Here is a 10,809-nt window from a genome sequence, read left to right as displayed (position 1 = left end):
ATGCAGGTAATAAGATAGTGTGAATTGACCAACTGGCTGGATGGAAGTCACACAACCGTGTGATTCTGCCTCATGACCTACTGGAGGTCATAAAAGTTTATGACCCTTCTGGTTGAATCACAGGATACAAATGTAGCATCTTCTTTCTTTCAATGTTTCATATGTCCACACAATAATTTTATAATTATCACTCTAACAATTAACATGTCCCAATTTTCTTTTTAAAATAGATAAATAGAAATACCTTATTCATTACACTGCATTTCTACCTATAAATGAAATTAGAAATAAATTATCCAAACTGCATTTTCATTTCCTTCTCCAAGACTCCTCAATATGTAAATCAATTAAAATGCGACAAAATAATGTTTTACATGTAATTTTTAATATGTAAAAAAGATTTTTTTTTCATTTAAAAATATGTTTCAAATGTCCAGTTTTCACAATTAAAATTCAATAATGGAAATCGGTTTTCATTTTAAAGTCAAAGCTGTATGGTTTTTGACTAATAAATGAAATTGCAAGTAGATAATCTAGACTTCATTTAGTGCCATATTTTAAATTGCACCTATTCAATTTAACTTACTGCGACATTTTTTTAAATGAAAGTTTAAATACTAATCTATTTATCATATAATTCAGGAATCAAAATAAGCAGTCTTAATAAAAATGCAGTTTGGATGATCTATGAGTAATTTTATCCATGAGTTAAATTACCGGTATGCAACTCTAACTTTAAAATGCATTTTTGTTAATACAGTTTGATTTTCTCAAATTTTCACATTTAAAAATACATTTAGGTATTTTTTTTGCAATTTTTTTTTTAAGTGATTCATTTAAAAAAAATGAGCAACCTCAGAGAAGAAATTGAAAACGCACTTTGGATGATTTCTTTTATTACTTTAATCAGACAAATTGCTGACTTTTTTTATGCAAAGGATCAAATATTTCCATTAATTAATTTAAATGAGAAAATTTGGACACATTTGCTTCCATATAATCAGAAAAATATGCATTTTATTATTTTGTTGTTTATTTCTATTAATTATTTCTCGTCACTAAACTTATAATGCAGTACAGTAGCATCAATAAATATTGAATAATTTTTAGAGTTTTATTTAAACTTTACAGTTAAATTTTTTCTATGTTTACAGTGTACATTTTTATTTTTTATTTAATTATTTATTTTTACAAACTTTTTCTTTATCTTTTATCTTGGTAATAAGGCTGTGGAGCATATGCAGACAACATCAGTGGTGCTGTATCGTGTACTGGTCATGGAGAATCGATTCTTAAAGTGACGCTGGCCAGACTCATCCTTTCACATGTTGAACAAGGTAAAAGAATACTCAGTGCTGCTATTCAAAGGCACCTTTCCATATTATTCAAGATCATCTCGTCACAGTATTGTTCATCATTGAAGTTGAAAAAAATGTGTGTACTTTTTTGTAGGTAAAGGAATTCTTTTTCTGTTCATCTTGTAACTCTTAATCAGAATCAGCTTTATTTGCACACAAAAAAATTATTTGACTTTCATTCTACTTTGATTTCAATTAAGATGTTTAAAATTTTAATATATAACATGTTTTTTTTTTATCTGTTTACATACAGTGTTTTTGAAAGAAAGAAACATGGTTGAATTACTGCTTATCTATGCATTCTGTTTAGCATTCATCAAAGAGGCATCCTGAGGAAAGGAACAGATTCTGTTGTAGCTGTCATTTTTGCTGGATGTGTGAGCTTCTGGTAAAGGCTTGGCTTATGGTGTTGAAGCCCAAGCTGAGCTTTACCTACAGGATTCTGGCATACATCTCAGAGTATTCAAGGTGGAACAGCATGAAACGTTGCCCAAAAATGATTGCATCATTCACTGACAGATTTGTTTTCCTGTAAGTAAATTGCAAGGCGTCCAGCAAAGGGGCTTGAAAGTAATGGCACGACTTTATGTGGAAGGTTACATTGAAATAGAAGCTGGAATTGAGGAACCGATCTAGAGGGATTTAAGAGTGACAACAGACCAGTCGTTGATTATGTTTGACATTAAAGGTTTTAATAAAACTGACAATTTCTTTGACTCACCATAGTTGTTGTTCTCATTCTGAGGTATGCTCATTGAGCCAGGTATTGGTGAAACAGGGTATCAGATCTACAGAAGTATGAGTTTTTATAGATGAGAATTCGCAATCTGTTAATTTTGTTTTCTAGTGAAAAGACACCTGTCAGATAGATTGAAGGCAAGGGAGTCTGGAGTCACTGCTGTCACAGCCTAAGAACAATTCTGTCTGTTTAATGTATTTAAGTTGCTGGTAATTCCAATTAAGGTTTGTTGGGCCATCAACCAAGATCTCAGTGAAGTTGGGGGAATAAAAACTATAGAAAAATAACTAGAGATTGCTGTCTGGTGTTAAGTAGTTCCTCTCAAATGAAGATAACCAAAGAATGATGACATAGAGCAGACTAAATTAGCAAAAACACGAGAAGAGAACCAAGTACAGATTACACTAAATAAACAAGGTTCTTAGTGGAAACAAATAGACATGATTGCTCTTTCATTTCTTTTGCTCCGTCACAGGGAAGTCTGTAGAAGATGCCTCACAGTTGTCCCTGCAGCACATGGGTGATCGGGTCCAAGGAGCAGGTGGTGCCATTGTAGTTTCTCCATCAGGGCAGTGGGCTGCTACATTCACCACCAAGCGGATGGCCTGGGCTGCTGCTGAAGATGATGTGCTGTGGTTTGGAATAGACCCAAAGGAGAAGCTGAAAGAGAAACTGTCCCTGTAGAAGATTTTGTTTTTATTATATGTATTTTTTTTAAATTAGAAAATGAAATGCACCCGTAAAACAGTTTTCTATTTTTTATTGGTGTTTTTTGGTAGATTATTTTTTTTTTCCAACTAAGGTGTGTAAAATAAAAAAGTATTTTACAATAGTAATCATTAAAGCAACACTGAATAAGTTTTGACCGAAGTATTTGTTTAATATGAGATTTATCAAATTATTTTTAAGGTCAATGTATAGCATTTGGCATGATCCTTGTGAGCTGCCCTTCTCAAAAACTCACCTCTGTAACTTAAGACGGTTGGATCCATATGACACCCACCTTATCAGAGATATTGTTGGTTCTCTGATGTGAGGGGTAAATGTTAAAAATTACATGTAAAACATTATTTTGTCTCATTTAACTGATTTACAAATTGAGGAGTCTTGGAGAAGGAAATGAAAATGCAGTTTGGATGATCTATTTCCAATTTAATTTATAGATAGAAATGCAGCGTGATGAAAAAGAATTTCTATTTATCTATTTTAAAAAGAAATTGGGACAAAATTGCTTTAACAGATTATGTCCCTTTGGACTGTTAATAACATACCAATGACAAGAGAATCTCCAACTCTGCCAACCATTTTATTTCTGATCCCTCCAGTGGGTGTTGCACATGCAACGTTCCCTGCAGAGTCCAGAGCTACAGCCCCAACAGTATCGTGGGCCCTTGAATAAAAAAACAGTTTATTTCAACTTAAAAATGAAATTCTTACTGTGTACACAGAGACACATTTTTAAATTGGTCCAAATCCTCTACAACATGTCAATCTCCATTACAACATCATTGTGGTTAATAGTTTGCATGTTCTCCCTGAGCATGCGTGAGTTCTGTCTGGGTACTCCGGCTTCCTCCCATCGTCCAAAAACATGACTCTAAGGTTAATTGACTTCTCTAAATTGTCCTTAGGTGTTTGCATGAATGGTGGTTTTTCTTGTTTGTCTCTGTGTTGCTCTGTCCAGGGTGTACCCCTCCTCTCGCCAGTAGACAGCTGGAGATAGGAACCAGCACCCCTTGCAACCACTCTTGGGATAAGCGTGACAGAAAGTGAATGGATGGATAGAATATGCTCCATCCAGAATTCCTGAAGTGGAAAAGATTTTGTTTTACCTGGGTTTCATTTAATAAAAAAATCTTTGGCCATCTGATTATTAATGAATATATCGAAACAAGAATCGACAGATGAATCAATTTGCTAATTAATCGTTAGTTGCAGCCCTAAAAATTACACATCCCTAGTTGGGCTGAAAGTCTTCTATAGTCTAACTTATCTGTAAAACTGTATGTATTAAAAGATATGCTTCAGTACAATTAAGTATCAAAATGACTGTTGAAAAACCCATATGATTAATTACAAAGATCATCTACCATGTTAGACTGAACAACAATAGTTTAGAAAAGAGCATACCACTGTGTGTTGAATTCTTCATTTACTCCTGCGATGTATTTCTTGTGTTTTTCCCATTCCTTCCTCTCATATTCAGTCACCAGTTTATCTGTAGGAACCATGGTGATCCCGATGCTCTCTGCGAACTTGTTTGCACCTCTGCCCGTCAGCATTACATGGACGTCTGGAAATTTCCACAACAGCAAATAGGTAGAAGAAATGTTACATTTAATTTAAAGAAAAATTATGATTATAAGGAATGGCCTCCATGATTTTGGATTCTGAGCAGTGTTTAAAAGAACGTTTGTTGGATGTCTGGAAGTGAGATGGATCTGGTGGCAGATGTGGCAGCTAGACAAACCAGTTGAATTCAGTGACAAAAGTTAACTGAAAATGTCTGAAATGAGATCATGTTGAGCAGATTTCTGATTTATGCCTTTAAGAAACTTTCATTACGCATCTAAATCTCTAAAGAAACCTCTCTCTATGAGGAACTACAGAGCACCTGCTCAAAGGTACATAGGCCTTCTGGCCAATGAATGAGTTGAAATGCTTAACTAATGTTAAGGACTTCTGGGTTACACTTCTGGAACCATTACCACATAATCTATGATAAGTGGCAGGCTTTTATTCACTCATTACATCCTAAAATGGGATGAACAGATGATGCTATTGTATTTTTCATTTTAATGAACAAAGATATTGGAAAGAATCTCATTCCATCGTGCCAGTGTTTAAACCATAATTTCAATTCTGCTTTATCTTTCTTTGAGACAGAAACAAAAACAGGTTAAAACTAAATACTAAATAATACAATAAAAATAACACGACCTTCTCCATGACTGCCCTTGCCAATGACACAGGGTTAGCGATGTTCTTTACACAAGACACCGCACCACAGGCAAGCGTCTTTCCATCGACTATAATGGCATCCAGCTCCACTTCTCCATCAATGTTTAGCGTTGCCCCATGCCCTAGAGGAAAAGGTTTAAAAATAAAAAAATTATGTGTTTGCAGAGGGAAATATAGCAGAATTCATGTTTATTTCAGCTACAATTTCCTCTCTTGTCCAACCGGGCAAGATTAACGCTGATAAACTAGAGAGGAGAGATGTGAGCAATAAACCACCACTAATGCCCTGCTTCTTTGCTTTCCCCCTTGTCCACATAAAAATCTCCAGTCTCCAAACTTCAGAGGGGGAAATGACAAACCATTGTGGGACGATAAAGGGATTTTCTATTCCATTCTAAATCAGGGTTAGGCTCCAGTTACCAGCTGTTGTTATATTCAACCTTTTTCTACTGAATTAAACATTATTCACTGGCTTTGGATTAACAAACATTGGATAACATGAAGGTAAACCTTGGCTTTAGAGTAATCTTTAACTTAACAATTGAATGAATCCTGCAACTGAACAAAGTTGGTTTATGCAGCAACTTGCGACATTAACTGGGAAACCAAAAAACATGGATATGTGGGGATTTACCCCAGATCTTATTCTGATTCCTCACTTTCTTAAATCAGGGCCCAAGTTTTTTATTATCCGATTTTTGTTTTAGATTTTAAATTTAGAATGCAAATGAAAACCAGTTCCGTTTTTCAATAAAGACAGGGCTGATAACTAAAAAAAGATTAAGATGTAGAAAATATTTTGCTGCTGTTTAAACTTGGACCACATAGACTCATATATGTTAGAAAAATAAATACAAAACCTGTTCTTATTTGTATTTTATACTTAGTCAAGTCTCTCTTAGAGTTCATTAAACAGAACATCAATTTCGAGATGCTTCTGTTCAGTTTTGACTTAATCCAAAGGGAATTGTTGAAGATAAAGCCTGTAAAAATCCCCTGAGAGAAATAATAATAACTCCACTGAGCTCCAATAGATATCAGTAAGAAAACTTGCAGATGGAGACAGTGTTCTGATACATTTGAATAATATAATAATAAAGTTATTGTTATTTATTTTCTACATTACTTGTGGATAGTGTTGCACCAACTACACCAACTGCACCAACAAGTACCAACTAAGAGGGCACCGATACCATTTTGAGAGCCATAAGTTTATTCAACTATTGTCACCCACTCCTGGTAGGCAATAAAAAGTTCTACTGGATTCACTTTATATTAGATTTTTTCCTGCTTCACAAAGGTAGGCAGCAGCTTGACAAAGCATGATGGCAATTATTTTACATTATTATGGTATCGGTATCGGCCGATACTGCACAGCCAGGTATCGGGTATCGGTATCGGGGCCAAAAAATGGCATCGGCACAACACTCCTTGTGGATGAGGCATTCAGCGTGCTGTGAATTCATACCAAGTAGTTTCATCTGATCCTTACGTGACAAATTAATCCGTTTCATGTACCTGCATTAAAGACGGTGTTGTCCTCCAAAGCCCTAACAGCAGCCTCAACAGCATCCAGCGCACTGCCTCAACTTCTAAGCACAGACGATCCATGCCGTGCAGCAGCTTTTACTCCTTGAACAGAAGCTGGGGCCAGCTCATCTGGAATGGCCCAGGCACCACCATGAATGACCAACACCACTGACATATTTCAGCTCTTGCAGGATAAGGTGGACTCTAAAGTATAGGGTGTATTAAAGACGCAAACAAGAAAGTCAAAATAATCTCAATACATTTTCCATAATATGTATGTGGCATGATGCATCTTATATAAGTGATTGTAATTTATACTGCACTTCTACAAATGTTGTTTGTAGAAGTGCAGTATTTTAAATGCTTAAAACAATAAATTTGTTACTCTTACTTTTTTATTTTATTTTTTGCAATAGAAGGATGCTCTAAATGAGCAGGTATAAATAAAAAGAATAACATACGGTATGCATCATTTTGCGTTTCCTCAATTATTACCCTTCCTCTGTTTCAACATAGTCTAATCAATAGACCAAAGCAGTGGGACCTTTAGATGCAAACTGTAAAAGTTTCATTCACTTTAATGATTTAGAGTTACAATTATTCATACAGATTTTTTTTACATTATCACAATATCAAAATGTATTACTATTATTACTTTGCTAATTATTTGTGCTGTAACTGTGAATTTTGCAGCTTCTGATGGATAGTTGAAGTCTTAACTTGGAAGTCGATATTTATTCGTTTAATTATAAGATATATTGCTCTATTTTGACCTGAACTCTATGCGCTACGACTCTATACTCTTCCAGTCATTTCTTTATTAATTCAACGTGTTTGTGCTGACCTCTAATGGTCAACGAGCAACACTACACATTCAAACGGCACAGTTGTACCAATAAGACATGATGTCAATAGCAAAACGCCCTCTACTGATGAAAAGACAACACTACACATAACATTCGAACAAGGCTGAAAAGGAATCAACTGTAAATAGCTTATAATCTTTAATTTCTGTAAAATTTGATCATGTATAAAAATTCTAGTTATTTTCCTGTCCCCTAAAGTTAGAATCTATGTCTTTGTATTTCACAAGAGTCTCCCTCAAATATACAGTGACAATCATATCTGTTTGCAGCCAGTTCCCTTTATTTTGCTATATTTTTATTGGCCTAGAAAAATAAAAAATTTCCTGAAGATATTTTACATAATAACATGTCTAATAGTTTGTTTTCTTGTGTTCCAAAGATATTTTGTTGGTCTTCGAACACTGCATATGTTGAATGTTTTATAGGGGATTCAATTTACAATACTAATTTTTTTTTTGCTGCTCCAGTTATTGAGCAGTTATTGTTTGTTGGATTGTGCATGGAGGGATTTCATGCACAATCCTGCACATTTAGAAATGGTCCTGTCGGAAGTCTTGTTATAGATTACATAAGACGTGACGTCAGTATTCAGCACGTGTGATATGGCAAATCCTTCTCGCTCTCTCAGGGGTTCAACCGACCTTCTCTTTCAAAGAGGTTTGAAAATCGTAACAGGTACGTCAAAATATCACTTTCGCTTCTGTAGCCTATAAACTATACGAAATGCATTGCAAAGTAGGATTAGGACCATTTAATGGCTAACATGGCGCAGATCAGTATAACCATTGTGCAGACTTTACACTGGAAAATAAACTTTAAGATCATAATTCAATCAAGGTGCCTTTTACATAGTGGGATCAAACATGTATCTTTCATTTGCACATTTACAGTAGGCTTGATGAAGATGCATTGCAGTCAAAGGGACACCAGCCCAGACCTCCAGATATTCCTTACATTTCTATAAAGTGTATGCAAATCTTTGTAAGTGGTTTCTGTTTTCATTGCTGCTTTATGTTAGTATATGATCTGTGTTCTTGTTTCTGCTGTTTGTTTATGCTAAATTAATTAAACATTAGAATGTTCAAATGACATGCCAACATCAGTCTCCAGATTTTACCTTAAAGCCCTCTCAACCTGTTTGGGGAGATCTTATGATTTTACCTGGTGAATGATTGCTAAGCATTTACACTATCACAAGGACACAGATAAGACCAGGCATTTATGGAAAAATTGTTTGAAAAAGCTCATAAATATATAATAAGAGTTCCCTTATTTTATTACCTTCATAAAGATGGTGGATCATTGGCTGCCCTGCTTTGTGATTCAGCTCTATGTGCCATAACCATCAAAAGTTTGCATTTATAATAAAAAGCAAATTTTCCTGTCAGTTTTTTTGTACTGTATTTATCCCTTTGGTCCTGAATTATAAAAATGATTTTATCTGTAAACAGAGTGAAAAAAAAGTAAAGCTGTTTAATTTTCTTACATTTCAAAAACTCCATCAAGCTTTTATCATTTACCAGTTTGTTATATTGAGATAGGATGAAAAAACACTGAAGGACATCTATTAATAAATGCTCAGTGTCAATACAAAAAAATCTGCTCTAAATGTTGCTCCAAACAAACCCCTATCTTTATCAGGGTCACAGTGACATCTACAGTGTTGTTTGTTTTTGGATGTTGAGGTAATGTTTCACCACAAATGTGGTTCTTGCAAAAGAGCAAGATATTCATTATAACAGAAACAATCATTAAAGAGTTGGTGAAACCCAGGCCTGAATTTTTAGGTCTGCCCTTATTTTATTTTTATTTTTTATGTGGTAGAGATCCCCTTGAACCCCAGACGGCCAGCGTTGGGCACGTTACTTTGAAAAAGTAATTAGTTATAGTTACTAGTTACTTCTCCCAAAACGTAACTGAGTTACTAACTGAGTTACTCCACAATAAAAGTAACTAGTTACTAGTAAAAGTAACTATTGCTTTACTTTTGCATTTCTCGCCCCCGTAACCCTCACCTTCTCCCCGTGTGTTTCAAAAGCCAGCTCAATAGAGTGGATGACTAAGATGAGTACCTGCAGAGTTTTGCATTTATTGCAACTCAACGGAAATTACATCTGGGGGGAACGCTATCTGATGGGCCTATAAACCCCATCAGATAGCGTTCCCCCTGCTTAACATGCGGGGAACGCTATCTGGTGGGCTTCTAAACCCCGTCAGATAGTAATTATCATCAGGCTGCATTACCTCTACTCATGGGTGTGAAGTTTTTTTAACAGGGCGTTCAGATCTGGTGAGTGTATGAAATTAATAACTGGGGATGTCTAATTCTGAAATCCTGTGTGTTTGGGTTGTTATAGATACTGCAACATCTATCTATCCTTCCATCCATCTATCCCAATTTCTCCCTTTCTCCACATACATTTGATCGTTCACAGAATCAGAAATACTTTAATAATCCCAGAGGGAAATTACTTTTGTTACACGCTCCAGTTACAGTTTTACATGTTATATACACACATCCAACTATACAATATAATAAAGATAAAAAATATGAATAAAAGAGATAAAATATATACACATATAGTGTAACTACGCTCTCCGTAGTTCCCCTGTGGCACGGGCATTAGCGAGCATGCGCGTTTCCTGTTGCTTGCGCTGTGAATCGTGCTGCCTGCGCTGTTCTTAGATGCAGGGGAAACCGGATCTGATGGGAAAACATAGCTCCACGTAAGGCTGGTATTTCCATCTGGTAAACGTTTTTTTGCCACTGGAGTCCTCCTCACTCTCCATCTCTCTGTGTGTGCTGTACATTAACACCCACCAGCGGAAACACCCACCTACCCAACTGAGATGGAATCTCACTATACATCAGCCAATCTCATCCTCCTGTCATGACAAAAAGGTTAATTGTGCAACCTGAGTAATGTGCAGTAACGGGATGTCGGCAATGGTAACTGCGTTATAGGTACAGTCAAAGTAATTAGTTAGATTACTCATTACTAAAAAAGGTAACAGCGTTAGTAACATCGTTACTTTCAACGCCGTTACCCCATCACTGCAGACGGCCTCGGCAGATGGTCGCTCACACTAAGCCTGGTTCTGCTGGAGGTTTCTTCCTTTTAAAAGGGAGATTTTCCTCTCCACTGTCGCTACAAGTATGCTTAGTGTGAGGGATTGTATTCGAGTCAATGAGTCGATGCAATCAACTGGTTTTCCTTAGAATGAAAACTTTGAATCAATCTGACTGTATGATCTGGTGAACTGTATATTGCCTTGAGATGATGTGTTGTGAATTGGCGCTATATAAATAAACTGAATTGAATCTAGTGTGTACACAGTGTTCAGTTAAATAGTA

At 35.6% G+C, this 10,809-nt stretch overlaps 1 protein-coding gene and 1 pseudogene across 1 annotated transcript in view; one reads left to right on the top strand and one right to left on the bottom strand.

Moving 5' to 3' along the window:
- Window positions 1-2,781, top strand: part of LOC107084585 (isoaspartyl peptidase/L-asparaginase-like) — a 10,156-nt gene extending 7,375 nt beyond the window's left edge. The window contains exons 5-6 of the mRNA XM_015374491.1: window positions 1,227-1,337; window positions 2,573-2,781. Of these exons, the coding sequence (XP_015229977.1) occupies window positions 1,227-1,337; window positions 2,573-2,781 (320 nt within the window). The remainder of the gene's footprint in view (window positions 1-1,226; window positions 1,338-2,572) is intronic.
- A 549-nt stretch (window positions 2,782-3,330) lies between these two features.
- LOC107084579 lies at window positions 3,331-6,763 on the bottom strand (annotated as a pseudogene).
- Between the last annotated feature and the right edge of the window lie 4,046 nt (window positions 6,764-10,809).

Source organism: Cyprinodon variegatus, unplaced genomic scaffold (genome assembly GCF_000732505.1).
Source record: "Cyprinodon variegatus isolate N-32 unplaced genomic scaffold, C_variegatus-1.0 Scaffold104, whole genome shotgun sequence".
Lineage (NCBI taxonomy): Eukaryota > Metazoa > Chordata > Actinopteri > Cyprinodontiformes > Cyprinodontidae > Cyprinodon > Cyprinodon variegatus.
The sequence above is the reverse complement of the archived record's forward strand: the minus strand, read 5'-3'. Positions and strand labels throughout refer to the sequence as shown.